This window comes from Helianthus annuus, chromosome 11, assembly GCF_002127325.2.
Source record: "Helianthus annuus cultivar XRQ/B chromosome 11, HanXRQr2.0-SUNRISE, whole genome shotgun sequence".
NCBI classification, from domain to species: domain Eukaryota; kingdom Viridiplantae; phylum Streptophyta; class Magnoliopsida; order Asterales; family Asteraceae; genus Helianthus; species Helianthus annuus.
In genome coordinates this window covers 89,228,244-89,248,599 of record NC_035443.2, presented here as the reverse complement: position 1 = coordinate 89,248,599, position 20,356 = coordinate 89,228,244, and the positions used below count along the sequence as shown (strand labels likewise).

Here is a 20,356-nt window from a genome sequence, read left to right as displayed (position 1 = left end):
TTGATTCCGAGTTTAAGCTTATGTCTGACTATTTGTTACCGGATTCTGAGTTTAGGGATGGTTATCGTGGTCCGAGTTTATATATATATGATGTGGAGTCCGAGTTTGATTGTGTATGTTGTTCCGAGTTAATAAACCAAGTTAGAATATACATGTGTTTAATTGGTTCGAGTTATGTACATACGTATGTGACGTCCGCATTTCCTAAAACCACATTAAATGTCACCAACTGATATCACCAACTAGAGAATCCGTTGTGTGTTTCTGTGTGATAAACATGTTAACCTGATCACATGAACACTGGGTTGTTTGGACAAATAGGGTATTGCAAACCATACTCGTATACTCACTTATATGACATTATACCTTAGGTCGCGTGTAACGGACCTAACAAATAATTAACGCTAGAAGTACGATATCATACTGAGCAAACTAAGGCTTTTACAAGCATGCGTCCCGGGGGGGACAAACAAACTACTATTCCTAGGAGGAATACTTTTCAAACTATTATTCTTAGGAGGAATACTTTTTCTATATGTTGTAGTTTAAATTCGATGTTGGTTTATAAACTCAAACTCTATCACGAAAGTCCCTACTTACATACCGAGCTAGTTGCCTGGGAGGCAACGGGATATTGGTTGATAGCGCTATTAGGCTTGACAAACCTCACACCGTTCTGGGAGCCGGGCGTGAACTAATGACCTTAAACACTTTGAACAATGATGATAGACATTGATGAGGGTACCAAAAACAGAATAGTCAATCGGCACCGAGTTTATTATTCGTAACATGTCTTTAAACTAAACACTTACTTTTTTATGTTAAACAAAACTGTGAACTCGGCGGCTTTATCGCTGATACACTTTTTCTGCATCCTACAGGTCGTTAGATACATCATGCATGGGAACTTGCAGTCTGAGGAGTTTGAAGTGTCATGGGGCGTGTTACTTGATTGCAAACATTAATACTTTACGTTATAGAACATTTTGATTTCAATTGTTTGAGATGTTTACATTGCTTCCGCTGAACACATGTTATGTTTGAAATGTATAATTCGAAATTCACCATTCATGTTGGACATGATGACTTGTTTTATATTATTTATTGTTAGTTCAACGTAATTAGTAACTAGATCCTGGTACGTTACATGCCTCGCGGTAAAACTCCGCAAGTGGTAAATTGGGGGTGTGATAATTTGGTATCAGAGCCATTGGTTATAGTGAACTAGGTTTTAAAACGTTTTTTGTAAAACCAGGCTATAACCGACTCAGTTCCGAAAACGACCATGACACTACGCTCCAGATTGCAAGGTTCGTCTTTTATTTATCGTATACATTATACATCTAGCGTACACATATGCATTGCATTGCATTGCTTGTAGTTGCATACACAACATTATAGCACGATTACACGTATTACCTACTTACATTGTGACGGATCAGGTCCCAACAGCAAAACAAAATTCTACGTCTCGAGGCTTCCGGAGAGATGTAGCTCGAAGCATATTTTGGAAGCTTTAGAGCCTTTGGGACAGTTGAGGGTGTTTATATCGCTAGGAAGAGAGACAAATGGGGGTATCGCTTCGGTTTTGCTAACTTCAAAGGGGTGAAAGATATGGCAGAGTTAGAGAAGGAGATGAGAAATTTATGGTTGGGTTACTGTAGGCTTATCATCAACGTGGCCAGGTTTGCTATGGAGAACGAGGTGGGGAAAGACAACAAGGATCAGATGGGGAAGAAGAAAGGGTAATTTTTCATGGAACAGGGAGATAATGTACACACCTTCAAAAAGCAGGAAGGATATAATGGCAGCTACTTTACCAACAGCAAAAGATCTTATGCGGAAACAATATCAGGCAAGGTGGTATCCGGGTATGTTAAAGCTTACGGGGATCTTCATGGTAAGACGATTGTCGGAAAGGTGAAAGATTTGTGGACGATTAGAAAGTTAAACATCTTATTGAATGAAGCAAATTGTGGGGATGCTACGATTAAGTATCTAGGCGGGCTGAGTGTTTTGTTGGTTTTCCAGTTATCTATCGAGGCGGATAGATTTAGAGCCGATTCACCAGGTTTTGGTTGGTTCGTTTTTGTGGAGATATGGAGGGGACAATCGTTAGCTTTCGAGAGATTGGCGTGGCTGAACATACACGGAGTTCTACTCCATCTGTCCGACAATGAAACTTTCGAATCCGTGTATGATAAGCCTATAATTATTTTTATATATGGTTGGGTAATTATAGGCTTATCATCAACTTTCGAAGTAAATATGTCATATTTATGTTTTATTCTTAAAATAGAAGGTTGTATGGCTTTATAGCCTAGTGGAATTTTGGAGGTGGGATAAAACTTTGGGACCAGTAGGTCCTGGGTTTGATTCAAATTTGTTGTGTTTCTCATATTTATTGGTTTTCCTCATACTCCAATGATTCAAATTTGCGGTATAAAAAATAAAAGGTTGTGTAAGAATAATATATATTTTTAGTTATATTATCATTACATGTATTGAGATTTCTAAGTATTCTTTTCGTAAATGTTATTTTGATTTTCATGTGAACAATGGAATATTTTGTTATAATGATACTTTAGATTATATTAGATTAGATTATGTATACGATCTCTTTTTAGAGTAAATTATAAAAATCGTCCTTTATGTTGACACCATATTGTAAACTACGCCCTTTAGCTTTAAAAAGTACAAAAAACGTACTCGATGTTTGCAAACCCTTGCACGTTATGTCCTTTAGCCCTAACCCAATTTATTTTCATAGTTAAATCTGAACAAGTGAACCCCATTTGAGGGAAAATAAGACTTTTTATATATAAAACAAAAGATTATTTAAAAAAACAAATAAAAATTCACCCCCTTTCCAGTTCTCTATATCTCTCTCTTTCTTCCCCTATTTCTCATAAACCCACCACCTGCCACCATCAAACACCCCCATCATCATCTGACCTAACCACCCACGACCACTCTCTTTACCTCTTCTTTCTCTCTCTCTCTCTCTCTCTTTCTCTCTCTCTCTCTCTCTCTCTCTCTCTATCCTTCCCCCCCCCCTCTTTGTTCTCCACCACCACCATCAACCGTTAGTGCCAACTTCGTCGCCACCAGCCACCACCACCTCAATTCAGATCTGCTTTCATGGGGTTTTTTGCCAAAGAAAGAACCCCCAGATTTCTCCTCTGATCCTGGTCACTCACAAACCCTACAATCTCCATAAACCCATTCTTTTCATCTCCCCAGCTATCTCTTTACACTCCTCAACTCTCTTTCTCTCTCTCTTTCTTCTACTTCTAATCGGCGACATCCGTTACAGTGTGGTCCCACCCTCCAACCCAAACCCTCGTTTCACAAACCCTAGATCTGGTGTTGTTGAAATTGGAGTTCTGCTGAAGATAATTGCTTTGTTCCGGGAGGTCAAATGCTTACTACTTGTATGAAAAGGGTTGCTTATCTTTAGAAGGATTTTAGGATTTCTAAAGTTGTTTCACAAGCTTAATTGTCCATGGGTTTTTTGAATCAGGATGTAATTGTTCTTTAAGTTGATTATGAGATTTGATTCTATAGCAAGTTTGGTTCTTGACAAGGGATTGAGTCTTGAATCTGGGGGTAATTGTTGTATTGATATGAGATTTGATTTGTTCATGGGTTTTTGAATCAAGAGGTAATTGTTGTATCAACAATTTTGGTTCTTAGTTGGATTGTTATATGTTTCCAAAAATTTCAATCTCTTTATGTATTAAAATGTTTTATATTAATGAATGGTAAAAAGTTTAATTTGTACTCACATGAGGTCCATTTGGTCAGATTTAACCATGAAAATAAAGTAAGTTAGGGGTAAAGAACATAACGTGCAAGGGTTTGCATACATTGAATATGTTTTTTGTACTTTTAAAAATAAAAGACATAATTTGCAATCTGGTGCCAACATAAAAGACAATTTTTGTAATTTACTGTTCTTTCTAAATTACATAGTATTAGAACATCAAATGAAACTTGAGTTATTTTATAGAGACAAAAAAAGTTTCAATGACTTAATTGGAACACTTGTCAAAGTTGGTTACATTTCTATGAAGTTACCCTTTTTTTTTATTTAAAAATTATTATTTTTTATTATTTACTTTTGGGCATATTTTTTTGGTTTCTCTTTTTTATTAGTTAACTTAAATTAAATTAAACTAAACTAAATAAGAAACTAAAATAAAAACTATGAATTAGTGTGCACGAAACCGACCGAAAATGAAAGAAAGTTGAATTAAAAGAGAGAGTTTCAGATAATGAACATTACCCGTGAGAGAGAGTAGTCAAGAAGATGAGCAAGGAGAGGTTGGCGGCGCTGGCTCAGCAGCTCCGGATGTACAAGGCACCGGTGGCGGCTGATGATGACGATGCAATGGGTCAGCCCTCAGAAAGATTGAGACCTAAGAAAGCGGCTGTTTTGATCTGCCTTTTCGAACAAGATAATAATGAGGGGATTCGCGTGATTCTTACCAAAAGATCTTCAGGCCTCTCCACACATTCAGGTAGGTAATTCAACTTTACTAGATTAGAAATTGGATTGGATTGGATTAGAAAATAAAATTGGGCATTGATTGCAGGTGAAGTCGCTTTGCCAGGAGGGAAGGCCGAGGAAGATGACGTAGATGACGCTGACACAGCCACTAGGGAAGCACACGAAGAGATTGGCCTCCATCCCTCACTCGTAGATGTTGTTGCCTTTCTTCAGCCTTTCTTGTCTAAGGTAAGTCCTTTCTTGTCGTCTATGGTAGCTGCCCTGAGATGACTGTAATTCGCATAGTTATTAAAGGTGCTAGGCGCACTCAAGGCGCATACGCCTCGCCTGGGTCCTAGGCGCAAAACGCAAAAAAAGCGAGGGCGAAAAATAGAGCACATAATGAAAAAAATTTAAAAATATATTATGTATTAGAAAAAAAAAAGTACCATTCTTCAAATAAAATAAAAGAGTCTATTATGTATATCATCTAATTAGTACCAAAATACTAGTGTATTAGTGTAGAAAAGTAGTTTTCCTTGAATAAAAGTAGAAATCTAGCTAGAATCTTGTCGGAATTTAGAGAATTTGGCCGGAAACTCTCCGGAATCTAAGAATCTCGCCGGAATGTGCGCCTGAACCATCACCTGGAGAATTAAAGCGCAACTGCCTGGCGATGGCTTTTAACAACTATGGTAATTGGTTTGTTTTTTTGTTTCTGCAGCATCTTCTGCGGGTAATCCCTGTAATTGGCATACTTTCTGACAGAGATGCCTTCAATCCTACTCCTAATGCTGCTGAAGTAGATGACGTCTTTGATGCTCCTTTGGAAATGTTTCTAAAGGTACCCCCTTGTTTTCACTCTACTCTAGCTTCTACTCAAACATATCTACATGATTTTGTAATGCAGGATGAACACCGAAGATCTGAAAAGAGAGAATGGATGGGAGAGGAATATCTGGTTCATTATTTTGACTACGAAACACCACCAGCAGCAGAAGCAGGTGGTGGTAATAAGAAATATCTTATTTGGGGTCTCACTGCTGGGATCTTGATCCGCGCTGCATCCCTTGTGTACCAGAGACCACCTGATTTTCTTGACCAAACCCCCAAATTCAAACTTCCTAGAGTCTTAAGCAAGGGCACCATAATGCCATAAATATATATTATTATTATTATTTCAATTTTACATTTCTTGACTTAATATATTGATATCCCTTCCATGAGTCGAGTCGAGTCGAGTGGAGAGAAATGACGTGCATAGAGTTTAAAGAGAAAACTACATACCACAAACTCGCATCAACTTGTGTTTGAAGCTCGATACTAAAAGTGCTCCTCAAGTGACAACAATTCAAGGAGTTAGTTATGAAGATAGGATTCAAGATTTGAAGTTTAGAGAGCGATGGACGTAAATCGTTGTAGTTCTATGTTTATCTTGTGAACGTTACCTAGAATAGGTTGTCGGTTTTATTAGTACTTGTATGGTTTAAGATTACCACCTATGGCTTTTCTTTTCTTTTGATTACCTTGTGATAATTGCAATGGAAGTGTGTTTATAGTTTTTGGCCTTCTTTACTATTCTCGAGTTCATCATTATTTTTTAAAAGAACAACTTGTTTCTACCCGTGCCCATTTAGTTAAAGTGATACTTGTTTACAACGATCGGTCATGAAACAAATAATTCTGAAAGAAACAACTCATTACAAGCTATTAGCAGCTATTGACCGTAGAAAATAATGGAACTAGGCCCAAATAATCGTTCCATTCTAAACATCGAGATTACAATCTATATGATACAGTGAAAGCGGTTGTGGTTCCCAACTTCCATGTATCCCTTTGCTAGCAGCAAACGTTGTTCAACAGAATCATCCCCAGACTTAAAGCTGGAAAGGTGATTAGCGCAGATGCCTGCAGGTAAGTAATAAGTGGAGGTTTGAATACATGAAAAGTAGTCGCTAGTCGGTCATTTACTATTGCCAGCCACAGGGAACTTACCACAAAAAAGACCACTTCTTTGTTAGCAAAAGCAGCAGTGTACTTCCATTTTTGCATTTGGATCATCACAAAGCGTTGCAGCTGAATAATAGGGAAGAAAATTGTCATTGTTGCCGTTTCAGAAAGCGACAGTTATCAAGCGTACCTACCTGGTGATGCTTTTGTTTAATCGTTGACCAAGTTGTTTCTAGCACCTCCGGACAGTGTCCAAATTGTCTTTTGAGAAACTGATCGAGAACCAAAAGTGCATTATGTGTTTGAGATTCAGTATTATCATAAAAGAATGCGAGTGAGTACCTTTAGAAAGGAGCACCTGCTAAGTTGCCGTTTGACCTCGTTACTTTCCTTCTGTAATAATAATAATAATAATAATAATCAGATTTAAAGTCGGTCCATCATTCACAAGACAAGTGAAAGCATAAAAAAGAAAACATACATACATACATACTTGTGCAATGACAAGCGCCTGTTCAAGATGTTGGATCTGAATCCACTGTTGATTCACAATTGCAGTCACCTAAGGAATAACAACAGCAATGAGAAATTGAAGTATAAAATCAATGGGAAGCAGTCAGTTACTAACTAACTAACTAACCGTTTCAACCCTTGACTGGGTTACTTCCAGCCTAGTCTCAGCATCTTGTGCTTTGGACTCCAAGCTGTGAAGCTCAAAATTGTTTCTTCTTGCAGTGGCCCAAAGAAGTCGAACCTGATACATCCCGTCCCGTTGTTGCTAGCTAGAGGTGTGAATAAATAAATAAAAATACTGTAAAGCAGTAAACAAACCAAACCAAACCTCTTCCTCCAGTCTTTCATTTGCACAAGATGATGATGAATCATTCTACAACCACAACAAGCATTATTATTATTATTATTTATTATTATTCATTCATTCCATGGAAGTAGAAAGATTGCACCAGGAAAGAAAGTGAACCTTGATAGTTAACAAAACAGATTGCAGATGATCAAATTCAGTGGTTAACTCTGTCACAAGCTTCTCACGTTCTTTGATATACATATTTTTGGAATCTAGTATCGAAATGCTTTCCTCAATCATAGATTCTGCATTAATTAAATTGAGTTTCAGAAACCAGGCAGGCAGCTTTCAATTAAAGCAACCCAGCAATTAAATCGAAGGTCAAACAAGTTACCTAATCCAACGATCTTCAGCTCCGCTTCTCGAATTTCATCCATCAAACTCACAGCCATAGATTTGTAACAGATTATTATTAAGATATGAAATAACAAAACGACCATGGACTGTGAGATCCCCATTGTTCTTCACTCAAACCAGAGTCTACCTATTGCTTTTACACATCAAAGAATTGTAGTATGCTACTATTTGTTAGGGGTGAGCAGGTAACCGAAATAACCCAAAAACCGAAATAGTATTTGTCACATATTGCAACCCGCACTACTAGTTATTGTCCCTCCTGTGTTGCGGTCATCAAGCCGAATATTTCTCTCTTATAACATGAACGCATGTGTTTCGGTTACCTATACATACTATTGATAAAATGATTGCAAAAAAATAACATCGAGTCATCTAATTAAAACATAACACTACCATACTTTTGCTAAAAAAACTAAACAATTGAAAGATTATGATTTTAAACTGGAGCAAAATTGTAATTTTTCAGGACACATGACCGCCTGGCACGAATAAAAATTAAACCGAGTCAACCAATTAAAATAAAACAGTACCCTAGTTTTGTCAAAAAAAAAACTAAAACGATAGCATGACTGTAATTTTACACTGGAAAAAAAAACAAAAACGATGGCAAAACTGTAAATTTGAACCGAGAGAAAACAGTAATTTGGCTAGGAGGAAAAAAAACAAAACCAATGGCAAAGCTGTATATTTAAACGGGGCAAAATGCTAATTTGGCGGGGCTAATAGGGAAGTGTCAGGCAGCTGCTCGGCACTATTCCCCTCCATATGTTTTGTAGTATTCTAGTTTATGCTCCGCCCGTGTGGCGATGCAGAATATTTCTCAGTTTAATAATATGCACGCATGTGTTTTAGTTACTTGTACATACTACTCATAACACGATATCAATAAAAATTAGACATAAATAAAAGTACGTGTGTCAAAGAAGTTTTGTTTTGATAAAGTTTAGGAATTATAAAATAACTTTATTAAAGTCCAAGTGTAGTAACGGGTGTCCAGGAATAGCTAACGATCACTATTACCACGGGTTGATTCGTTATGGTAGCAAATAGAAAAGGCTAAAAATGAAATATTAAAAGGAATAAAGTAGATTGACTAAATATGTACATTGCAAAAAGTTAAAGCAAATGGACTAAACCCGTATATAAAGAAAGTTAACCCAAAAAAAAAAGAATTTTTTTTCTAAAAATTGAGGGGCTAAACACGTATAATAGCGAAGTTGAAGGTTTAAAAGTAAAATGCAAAAAGCGACAATCAATTACTTAAAAGAATAAAAGTAGAAGGACTAAACATGTACATTACCAAAGTTGAAGTTGAGAGACTAAACATGCATATAAACAAAGTTAACAAATAAAAAGAAAACTTAAAAAAAACAGAGAGGCTAAACCCGTGTATTAATGAAGCTAAAGGTTTAAAAATTTATCTTTATACAATTAGTAACTTGGGTTATGTCTTGTTTATTTAAAATTCACACCCTTTAGTTTATTTTACTCACTCTTTCATTTTAAAAATCACACCCTTTAGTTTATTTTACTCACACCCTTTCATTTTAAAAGTCACACCCTTCAAATGAACCGACGCATGCTTGAACCAACGCACATGCATAATAATCAACGATTCAATGGTATAAAATCAAACGGTCACACCGTTTCAAAGGGGTTTACGTTACGTATTATATATAACTACAAAAACCAATTATAATCACCAACAATTAACTCCCACCCCTTCATGTAACTAACAATTTATTTCCATCTCCTTTACACCGCTTCACAAACACCTCTTCGTATATATAAAATTGTTAAAAAAACACATCACATTTAACACATCGTTCGATGGTTTGCGGTTACCACCGTTTGTGTGGATAAAAGGATATTCAGATTGACATTTTATCAAATATTATCACATCGTTTGAGTAAATATCACACCGTTTTATTAATATTACTATTAGTCTAAGCTTATTAAATAGTATTACAGGATATATAGATAGTAACGTAATATTATACATTGCATTCTTCCACACCATTAAACCAACTTCTCCTAAACATTACATTGTAAATATACCCTACTATATTATAAAAATTAAATTGCAACGAGTTGCTTCTCCTTAACTAGATCGACAAACTTTAAGATTGTGGGGTATGGGGCTTGAGTTAGGGCGTGGGTTAGCTGAAAACGCCCAAGTCACCATCCCGGGTGGGTTTGGGTTAAGGCGTGGCCCAAGGGACGGAAGTTTAAAGCCGGGCGTGGGGCGGGTCTATCAGTATGACATGGCGGGTTCTCGTTGGCCAAACCAAACTAGCCGTTGGGCAACGACTATGTTAAAAAAAAAATTATTTTTTCACTATAAAACTCACACTTCTATTCCTTTTTTTACCACATTCAACCACAATACACTCCACATCTTCTATAATCATCTCTATTCTCATTCTACAAAACGAAAAATGCATCCTCATAATTGTGGTTATGACCCGAACAACCCGTGGGCATTCCAAGAAAATCCTAGCCCACCACCCAATCGTCCAATGTCTCGTCCATTTTTATTACACTCCTCTATGCCTGATATGGCAGGTTATGCATCGTATCTCGGGAATCGTTTGTTTACTAACTTCCCACACACCGACGATTCTATACCTAGCCCGATTCCACAAACGCCCATCAACCTTTCACCAACCTCCATCAACCTTTCCCAAACCGAAACCGTCCCCGAAACTCAACCACCCAACGATGGTCCTTCCGCATCCAAACCCATCAAAAAGAGAAGTCATAAGAAAAAAAAACCGAGGCGGAGAAAGCACTTGAAACCGCCAAACGAAAACAACAAAGATGGGTCGTTAATGAAGAACTTGCATTGGCGAGGGCTTGGCTTCAACAATCTCAACATCCAACTTTAGGTATTTTTAAATATTTTGTAGCCCTTATTTTAATATTTATGGTTATTTTTTATATAACTTTGTAATATATTAAATTTTGTTTTTATTAAAATAGGAAATTCTCAACATCGAAGCCATTTGTGGGAAGCAATTTGTAAAGCATTCCATGAAGAAATGGGAAGGGAGACTTATCGTGAAAACGATAGCTTATCCTCGAAGTGGAGCGAGATAAGCGGCCAACTTACAAAATTTAGTGCTTTTTTAAATAAAGCAAAGCAAAACCTAAAAAGTGGTGAAACCGAAGCCAACTTTGTGACAATTGCATTGGTTACATTCAAAACAAATGTGGGGAGCGTAAGTTCCATCCAAAGTGGGCGAATATTCCCAGTGGTAGCGAAACTAACACGTCTTCCAAAAGGTTTAGGGCCTCGTCCCAAGCCCAATCTGATGCACGAGATCAAGAGTTGGAGGACTTTTTGGATGATTCGCCAAACCGGCCTGAATACGGAAGAGATGCCACAAAAAGGCGCGCTCAAAAATCAAGATCGGGTACGACATCGCCTTCAGTTGGGAGTTCGGGCTCGCGTAGGGGAATATACAACGATCAGTTGGATGACATTGCATGCAAGTTAGATACATTCAACGTATTCCAACAATAAAGGACCGAAATTCGGAAGAGCAAAGAAGCTAGGGATGCCCTGAAACAAAGACGAGATGATATGAAATTTCTAGCCCAGCCCATTGATCACCTAGAGGGTGAAAAGTTGGAACTAATGTTGGAGACGAGAGAAGAGATAAAGAAAAAATATAAGCGTTAGGAATTTTTTTATGTAATTTTCTTTATTTATGTAATTTTCTTTATTTAAAAAATATTAAAAAAATTATTGTTTTTGTTTTAAAAAATATAAAACAGCCATTTGGGCTGGCCATGCCCCAAACCCTAACCCCACCATACCGTCTTCAATGTGGGTCAGCCCAGCGAAGCCCCCCAAGCCACGTGTCAACCCATGCCCCAAACCCCCGCCCCACCATACCCCACGGTCTAACATCCTGTTCCCGTTCACGTTCTTCTTTTCGTAAAAATCGTTCTAAATATCTCAATGATATTTCTTACTACAAATAACTAGGGCTGGCATATTGTGTATACCCGTACACGATATGACACGACACGATAAGACACGATACACGAAATCCCATACACGAACACGACAGATAACTTATCATGTCCTTTTTTTCAAACACGAACACGGTCACGAACACGACACGATATACACGAAAATTACCTGTTAATACATGTTAACACGACTTTTCGATTGTTATACATGAAAATTACCTGTTAATACCTGTTAACATGAACACAACATGCTATCTGAGAGTTACAGAGGGAGTTTAGGGGTTTATTTTATTTTATTTTATTTTTTTGAATTGAATGAGGAATGAAAATAGAAAGAATTAAGGAACCCACATGCACATGGCTGATGAGTTCTATTTAATTTAATTTCTTATCATGTACTAACGGGTATTAACAGGTAAGCGGGTATTTAACCTGTTTATACACGAAAATTAACAGGTGATCTCGTGTCTACCTGTTTGGTACATGATACCTGTTAAGGCTATACACGATACCTGTTAACTTCATGTAAGTTCGTGTCGTGTATTCGTGTAAAATTGTCAGCCCTGCAAATAACCAGATTCTTTAATTTCTTTTTTTCTCAAACCAATAAGTGAACGCTAGATTCTATAATATCCCCACATCCCTTTCTTTAATGTCTCCATTGGCAAATCAAAATCAACCCACAAGTGATTATCGACATCGAAGGTAATGATATGAATTATGTTCACTCGATTCAGTGATATGTTTCCCACGATTTCTTCCTCCTTAAATCTCGATTACCATGGTTTGTGTACTTTACAATCGACGCAAGCATAAGTCTTTTCATGATTGTCCTTCCTACATCCATGTTTATCGTTATTTTTACTTTGAATCTGCATATATTAGCAATTGATTACGAATACAAATTCAAATTTGCTTATGATGTTAATCATTATAGAAGATGTTTTCTGGGTTGTGACATAAATGGATGTCAACTATGATATCTTTACTTACTTACTATTAAAGGAGACTAAGTGCTGGCATCGGAAATGCTTAGGTGTCATCTTCTCAGGTATGCCAACTAGGATTTTCTTACTTCATTATTAGACCATGTGTAGTGGTTTGGATGAATAATGCCCCATCCTTGGGCGTTGCCCGCCATGTGGCATCCTTGTCAATAAAGGGTCATTGTGAAGAAATGAGCGTAGTGGGATAATGCCCTACCCCGCGTTGTCCGCCATGTGTCACTTCCATAATTACCCAATTTGTATATTTTTAAAACAAATAATATTCTATTAATTAAATAAAAAATTACATAAACAATAAAACAAATACACATAATATTTTTAAAACTAATAATTTTTTTTAATTCTCGTCTTCGCTTTCGCCATTCCCATCATCTGACTCTTGCTCTCCCTAGTTTGGAATATAACGAACCGACCACGCGTGTTCGACCAAATCAAGCGCTAACTCACTATGTGCTGCTTCAGACTGCAATTCATGTGCATTCTTCATTCTTTCTTCCATTGTTGCTTGTGGATACTCCTGAACGTCTTCCGGTACATAGTTCTGGCATATTGCTTTTCCTTCGTCTTCCAAAATCATTTTTTCTTTGCTCCATGCACGACAAGGATTTCTCAAATAATGCCACCGTTATTGAAGAACCTGATGTGTGTAAAATGCAACATATAATTTACATCAAATGAGGCATAAAACTAACCCTTTTTAAGTACTAATGTTGGAAAAAGAGTGTTTTTGTCTTCTTTTTGTATTTTCAGGATTAAATGAGCTCAAATTAACAAAAGAAGCAAAAAGGCAGCTAAATCTAACATAAATACAAGAAAAGGAACAAAAGTGGATTGCCCGACCCCTCGACAGCATCCTCCCAAGCAAAACAGAGAAGGCAGAAGACTAAACACGCCCCGTGCTCAGCGGACACGGGGCCGTGCCCAAGAAGCAGCAGATAAGACAAACTATAGAAGCTTCTATTGCCCACCACGGGGCCGTGCCCAGTGAACACGGGGGCGTGGCGAAAGTACTGCAGGCGCATTAATTGTAATTGCGAATTACAATTAATGAGGAGAGAGATTGTCAGACAGGCACGGGGCCGTGCCCAGCGGACACGGGGCCGTGCCCAGGCTTCTGTTCAGCCTATAAATAGGAGGGCTTGGTTTCATTGCAACTCATCCCTTGACACACCACCTCTCTCACACTTCGTCCACCACCCACCACCATCACAACACCATCATCCACCACCATCATCCATTGTCCATCATAGAGTGTGTGAGTCGTCTCGGGATCCAAGATTGATCGTAAGAGTTCTTGACAATCAAGGCCATGTTTGCCTAAGTCTCTTACATCACTTGGTGAAGACAAGTGTTTAGTATAATACTTTTTATTTTTAATCTTTTGCACTTTTTATTTGGTTTTGTATTAATGACTTTAATAACTAGTTGCTTATGTTGAAGGTGACTTTTCCTTATCGTTTGTCCGTGGTGTCTTGGCATTATTTTACTGTCTATATAAAACAAAAGATTTTCACCATTCATATCTCCACGGTCTATATGGAGGTATGTTGGCTACCTGGTCGGGGGTTAAGGGAACGGTTTGGTAAGGGTCTTGCCCTTGTTCAGTGTTTAGAGGTCCTGCAAGGGACCTGGGTCAAATTTAGTAGGACCTCCTTCAATACCCAAAAGGTATTGGATGGCGGGGGTCCAAACTCTTTGATCCCCTCATAAGTTAACTACTATTGATACTATAACCCGGCTAATTAGGACTGTATCCTTGCTGACTCAGATTACTTAGTCGAGGGTAACGTTACCTCCAAAAGAGGGGCCTACCATAATTTGCATTAATAACTTAATTCATTATCTTTCAATAATCCGACCCTTTAGGATTGTATCCTTGCTGACTCAAACTACTAGGTTGAGGGTAACGTCGCCTTCAAAAGAGGGGCCTACTACAATAACTAAGATAATCTCTTAAACAAGTGCAAAAGTGCGAAAATAATCAAAGGTTATACTAATACACGAGTTGGATCCAAGTGATTCATCTTGTCTATCTGTTTTTATTTTTATTTTATTTTTCAGCATTTAGTTAGTTTTATTTTCTTAGTTTAAAAATCTTTTTCTAACATTTTTATTTGGTTAGACGTTGAGGATAAACCGGTACTAAAAGATCTTGTGTCCTTGGACGACCTCGGTATCTTACCAACACTATACTACGTCCACGATGGGTGCACTTGCCCATATGTGTGTTTAGTGTTAGTAAATATCGTATTTTATAAATTTAAAACTTGGCTAAAAAGTGTAAAAAGGGCTTAAAAATATAACCAAAAATATATTACACTACACACGCATCAAGTTTTTGGCGCCAATGCCGGGGACACAAGGATTTTAAGAAAGCTTAAAATCGACGGCCTAATCAGTTTTTCAAAACCTTTTTAAAACGCGCGCACATTTTTCTGCATTTTAGTTTAGTTTGCATTTACAGTAGCCTGAACACGGGGCCGTGCTCACTGAACACGCCCCCGTGCTGCATATTTTTAGTTAGATACCCAGATACAGAGTCTGAACACGGGGTCGTGTCCACCGAACACACCCGTGCTCAACGAGACCAGTAACTTTAGTTAAAACGCTCAGATACAGATCCTGTACACGGGGCCGTGTCCACTAAACACGGGGCCGTGTCCAGCCTTCTATTTCCGTTTTTTATTTTGTTTTCTGGTCCCAAGACTCAGTTGTGTTCTGCTGAGTGATTCTTATGGATCAATACTCAGGAGGTTACAACTACACCTATGAGGAGGATGATTATATGAGGGACTATTGCACTAATTGTGGTAACCCGCACTCGGTACAATATTGTAACTTGTTTCAACCGTCCACTTCATACAACCATTATGAGGAGCCCAGGTACGAGTCATCAACTTCATACACATCCTATGAAGACCAAAGGTATGAACCTCCTTCCTCATACTCATATTTTGATGAACCAAGGTATGAGCCTTCATACTCATACTTTGAGGACTCAAGATATGAGCCACCACGTTCATACTCTTATTATGAGGAACCATGGCGTGAACAACCCACCTCATATGAGTATTATGAAGAACAAAGTTTCGACCCTTATCCATCATATACTTATCATGAAGAACAATGGTGTGAACCATCTACTTCATATGAGTACTATGAGGAGCCAAGGATCGAACAACCGGATTCAAGCTTTGAGGATCCCGATCCTTACTCTATCACCGACATAGCCGACAGGATAATAGAAAAACTCAAATTTACCGAAAGATGCATAAAAGAATCTCGCGCAAGGGAAGAGGAGTCCCGCGCGAGGGAAGAATTAAAAAAAGGAAGAAACGATAATTGAGGAATTAAAAATGGAAGAACAAATAAGTGAAAAACCGACTCATGAGCTAAACAACGAAAAAGGTGAGGTCGATAACGATAGAATTCAAGAAGATTCTATTTTAGAAGAAATTAATCTCTTGTCACCTTCTTTTGAAAATCATTGTTTAGTTACCCCTCATGCTAAGTTTTTAAAAGTGCTAAACACTAATACTAAAATTGAAGAAATGGTAAGTGTTAAGTTAACTAATGATCAAACTTCACTAATAAAAGAAGATCCTTTTGAAATTAACATTACACCGGTTCCATGTTTCTTTCAAAATTCATTTATTAGTAATGTCACCATTGATAAAGATCTTTGCATTAACATAATGCCTAATTACATTTTTGAAAAGTTAAGCATTAGTGATTTTGCTCCACTTCAAATACCCATTTTTCTATCCAATCGGAAGGTAATAAAATCAATCGGTGTGGTTGAGGATGTCTTGGTTCAAACAAATCAGATGGTTATTCCAACCGACTTTGTCATCCTCGATGACGCTCCTCTAGTCTTGGGAAAACCTTTTGTAAAAGCTCATGAAGCTTTGAAAAAACGGAAATTTGACAATCTACCTCTTCAATTAGGGGCATTCAAAAGAAACATAGATCTTGAGCGTTCAATGAAATATCCTTTTGGCAATAATGACCCCCTAATTGAAGATGAAGATGAGCCACCCGATACAACTGAAGAAGATGACCACTTTGTTGAAGAAGAGGTCGCCATAGAACAAACCTTTAAGGTTTTTGATCTAGATGAGCCACAAAATAAGGTGTCTCCTAAAGACCCACCCATTGAGCTCAAAGAACTTCCTAAGGGTTTGGAATATGCTTTTCTAGACAAAGATGGTAATTTACTTGTAATTATTTCATCTAAATTAAGTAGCGTAGAAAAAGAAAAATTAGTTAATCTTCTTAAAAAACACAAAAATGCGATCGCTTGGAAGCTTGTAGATATTAAAGGAATAAATCCTTCCATGTGCACGCACAAAATTTTAATGAATGATGACTACAAAACAGTAATACAACCACAAAGAAGAGTAAATCCAAATGTGCAAGAAGTGGTTAAAAATGAGGTCATCAAGCTACTTGACGCCGGACTAATCTATCCTATCTCTGATAGTCCATGGGTAAGTCCTGTCCAAGTAGTCCCAAAGAAAGGAGGTATGACGGTAATAACTAATGAAAAAAATGAATTAATACCGACAAGAACCGTCACAGGATGGAGAGTTTGTATAGACTATAGACGATTAAATGAAGCAACAAGGAAAGACCACTTTCCTTTGCCCTTCATTGATCAAATGTTAGAACGACTATCCGGTCATAAATTTTACTGTTTCTTGGATGTTTTTTTAGGTTACTTTCAAATTCCAATAGCACCTAAAGACCAAGAAAAGACAACTTTCACATGCCCCTACGGAACTTTCGCCTATCGACGCATGCCATTCGGTCTATGTAATGCACCCGCAACATTCCAACATTGTATGGTGGCCATTTTCCATGACATGATAGAAAAGACAATGGAAGTCTTCATGGACGACTTTTCTATCTTTGGAGATTCATATGACCAGTGCCTCGATAACCTTGAATGAATGCTATCCCGATGTGAGGAAACTAACCTCGCCCTTAACTGGGAAAAATGCCATTTCATGGTAACAGAGGGGATAGTACTCGGTCACAAAATCTCAAGCGAAGGACTGGAAGTTGATCGAGCAAAAATAGAAACTATTTCTCGATTACCTCCACCATCCTCCGTTAGAGCAATCAGAAGTTTCCTAGGGCATGCCGGATTTTATAGAAGGTTTATCAAGGACTTTTCAAAAATTTCAAGACCTCTAACAAAATTACTTGAAAAAGATGCACCCTTCATCTTTGACAAGGAATGCAATCAAGCATTTCTAACCCTCAAGGAAATGCTAGTCAATGCACCTATCATGATAGCCCCTGATTGGAAATTTCCTTTTGAAATCATGTGTGATGCAAGTGACTTTGCTGTTGGAGCAGTCTTGGGACAAAGAAAAGAAAAGCATTTCCACCTAATTTATTATGCTAGTAAAACACTTAACGATGCACAAGAAAATTACACAACTACTGAAAAAGAGTTACTAGCTGTGATATTTGCTTTTGATAAATTCCGTTCTTACCTTGTTCTTTCTAAAACTGTAGTCTATACAGATCATGCAGCTATCCGATACCTCTTCAAGAAACAAGACGCAAAACCTCGTTTGATCAGATGGATTCTACTCCTCCAAGAATTCGACATTGAAATCAAAGACAAAAGAGGAGCAGAAAACACTGCTGCAGATCATCTTTCATGCCTAGAAGACCCAGCTTTGGAGGCAACCAGGGACGAACAGATCAACGAAAAATTTCCCACAGAGTCCTTGGAAATGGTGGAAAGCAGACAAGAACCATGGTATGCCGACTATGCTAATTACTTAGCTAGCGGTATAGTCACCAAAGGATGGCCACATCATCAAAGAAAGAAATTCTTTGCCGATGTAAAGCATTACTTTTGGGAAGACCCTTATCTTTTCAAAATGTGTGCCGACCAACTCATCCGAAGGTGTGTCCATGGTAGCGAAGCGCGAAGAATTCTCCGCCACTGTCATGAAGGTCCATACGGAGGACATCATGGTGCCGCTAGTACCGCACGAAAGGTATTTGATTCAGGATTTTATTGGCCAACCATTTACAAAGATGCACAAGATCTTGTAAAGACATGTGATGCTTGCCAAGGATCAGGTAATATTTCTTCTAAGAATGAGATGCCTCAAAGTGGCATTCTCGTCTGTGAAATTTTTGATGTGTGGGGACTCGATTTCATGGGACCCTTCCCACCGTCAAAAGGAAACAAATATATACTTGTGGCGGTTGATTACTTGTCTAAATGGGCCGAGGCCGAAGCTCTTCCAACAAACGATGGAAGAGTAGTGGTAAATTTCTGAAAAAATTATTCTCTCATTTTGGAACACCAAAAGCTTTGATAAGTGATAGGGGTACCCATTTTTGCAATCATCAACTCGAAAAAATCTTAACAAGGTATGGGGTCTATCACCGGGTCTCAACAGCATATCACCCTCAAACGAATGGACAAGCCGAAGTGACTAACAGAGGTTTAAAACGAATACTTGAAAAACCGTAGGATTAAATAAAAAATGAATGGGCTGATAAATTAGATGATGTTTTATGGGCTTTTCGAACTGCTTATAAAACCACTATAGGCACAACTCCATATAAACTCGTCTATGGAAAAAGTTGTCATTTGCCAGTAGAAATAGCTCACAGGGCCTACTGGGCAATAAAAAGCGTAAACCTAGACTTAGAAACTGCAGGTAAAAATCGATTTTGTTAAATGAATGAATTAGACGAATTAAGGAATTATGCATACTCTAACTCCGAAATTTATAAGGAAAGAATGAAAAATTTACACGACAAATATATTAAGCCTAATGAATTTCGAGTAGGAGACCAAGTTCTGTTGTTTAATTCACGACTTCGATTATTTCCGAGTAAACTAAAATCTAGGTGGTCAGGACCTTTTTCCATCACCCATGTTTTTCCTCAAGGTGCAGTAGAAATTAAAGCTCGAAATGGGATTCCATTTAAAGTCAATGGCCAACGGCTGAAACTCTATCGAGGATCCATTGAGGATGAGGAGGAAGAGATCTCGCTTCAAACGATTAACGAGTGAAAAGCACCCACATCATACCTGGTATGTTATGAACAAGTGAGTATACATTGAAACCGGTAAGTCTTCTAACCACGTTTTCGGAAAAATGGGCACTCACACGAACACAAAAAAAAAACTTTGCTTGGCACGGGGCCGTGTCCACTGGACACGGGGCGCCGTGTCGACGCAACTGTCGGGATAAAACCCTCTTTTCATAACAGTTACCTCATTCCACACGCCCCATTTTGCCGAAAACGCTCTGGTTCAAGGCGATTTTCCGCAGATTTCCAACGTTACCTCCACGTTTAACAACATCAAGGTATGATTCTATCATCATTAGTAGTTAGATTAGTTACTTGCATGTAGTTAAACATCAAAAATTTGGGGAAAAATCTAGGGTTCTTCAAGTTCATCCGGATCGAACCTCAAATTTTTGATATAATCTGTTAGTATTAGTTTAGATTAGTGTAATGGGAAGTAAATACACTTGTATTATTGATAGATTTGCCCGATTTCTCACCAAAAACCTCAAACCCTTGTTTTTGAATCGAAAAAAGATAAAATTGAAGGGGTAAACGGGTTGTTTTGGGAAAAACGACACTTAGGGTTTCATTTTCGGGGGAAACCGCTCCTACTTATCTAAAAATTTTCAGATTTTCAGGACCTGGACGAA

The 20,356-nt window shown here is 37.9% G+C and overlaps 2 protein-coding genes across 3 annotated transcripts; one reads left to right on the top strand and one right to left on the bottom strand.

Moving 5' to 3' along the window:
* Nucleotides 1-4,223: 4,223 nt before the first annotated feature.
* LOC110872086 (nudix hydrolase 15, mitochondrial) lies at nucleotides 4,224-6,063 on the top strand. Its single transcript, XM_022120854.2, has 4 exons — nucleotides 4,224-4,523; nucleotides 4,599-4,741; nucleotides 5,217-5,336; nucleotides 5,403-6,063. Exons 1-4 carry the CDS (start codon nucleotides 4,313-4,315, stop codon nucleotides 5,649-5,651), a joined length of 723 nt encoding a protein of 240 aa, XP_021976546.1. The 5' UTR covers nucleotides 4,224-4,312; the 3' UTR covers nucleotides 5,652-6,063.
* Nucleotides 6,064-6,124: 61 nt separating this feature from the next.
* On the bottom strand, nucleotides 6,125-7,876 carry LOC110872085. 2 transcript variants are annotated; one of them, XM_022120852.2, is made up of 9 exons: nucleotides 7,639-7,876; nucleotides 7,422-7,549; nucleotides 7,284-7,328; nucleotides 7,083-7,196; nucleotides 6,924-7,004; nucleotides 6,785-6,835; nucleotides 6,637-6,714; nucleotides 6,488-6,568; nucleotides 6,125-6,400 (listed from the first exon to the last, which is right to left on the bottom strand). In XM_022120852.2, exons 1-9 carry the CDS (start codon nucleotides 7,760-7,762, stop codon nucleotides 6,332-6,334), a joined length of 771 nt encoding a protein of 256 aa, XP_021976544.1. In that variant the 5' UTR covers nucleotides 7,763-7,876; the 3' UTR covers nucleotides 6,125-6,331. The 2 variants fall into 2 exon arrangements, with proteins under 2 accessions (XP_021976544.1, XP_021976545.1); XM_022120853.2 differs by having other exon boundaries at nucleotides 6,936-7,004; nucleotides 7,639-7,873.
* Nucleotides 7,877-20,356: the final 12,480 nt, after the last annotated feature.

Bases quoted from the DNA above. Each gene is read 5' to 3' on its own strand.
- LOC110872086 (XM_022120854.2), top strand. From the start codon at position 4,313: ATGAGCAAGGAGAGGTTGGCGGCGCTGGCTCAGCAGCTCCGGATGTAC. The intron at 4,524-4,598 runs GTAGGTAATTCA...CATTGATTGCAG, and splicing joins AGGCCTCTCCACACATTCAG to GTGAAGTCGCTTTGCCAGGA. The intron at 4,742-5,216 runs GTAAGTCCTTTC...TTGTTTCTGCAG, and splicing joins TTCAGCCTTTCTTGTCTAAG to CATCTTCTGCGGGTAATCCC.
- LOC110872085 (XM_022120852.2), bottom strand. From the start codon at position 7,762: ATGGGGATCTCACAGTCCATGGTCGTTTTGTTATTTCATATCTTAATA. The intron at 6,836-6,923 runs GTATGTTTTCTT...TTATTATTACAG, and splicing joins TTGCACAAGTATGTATGTAT to AAGGAAAGTAACGAGGTCAA. The intron at 6,569-6,636 runs GTAGGTACGCTT...CCTATTATTCAG, and splicing joins TTAAACAAAAGCATCACCAG to CTGCAACGCTTTGTGATGAT.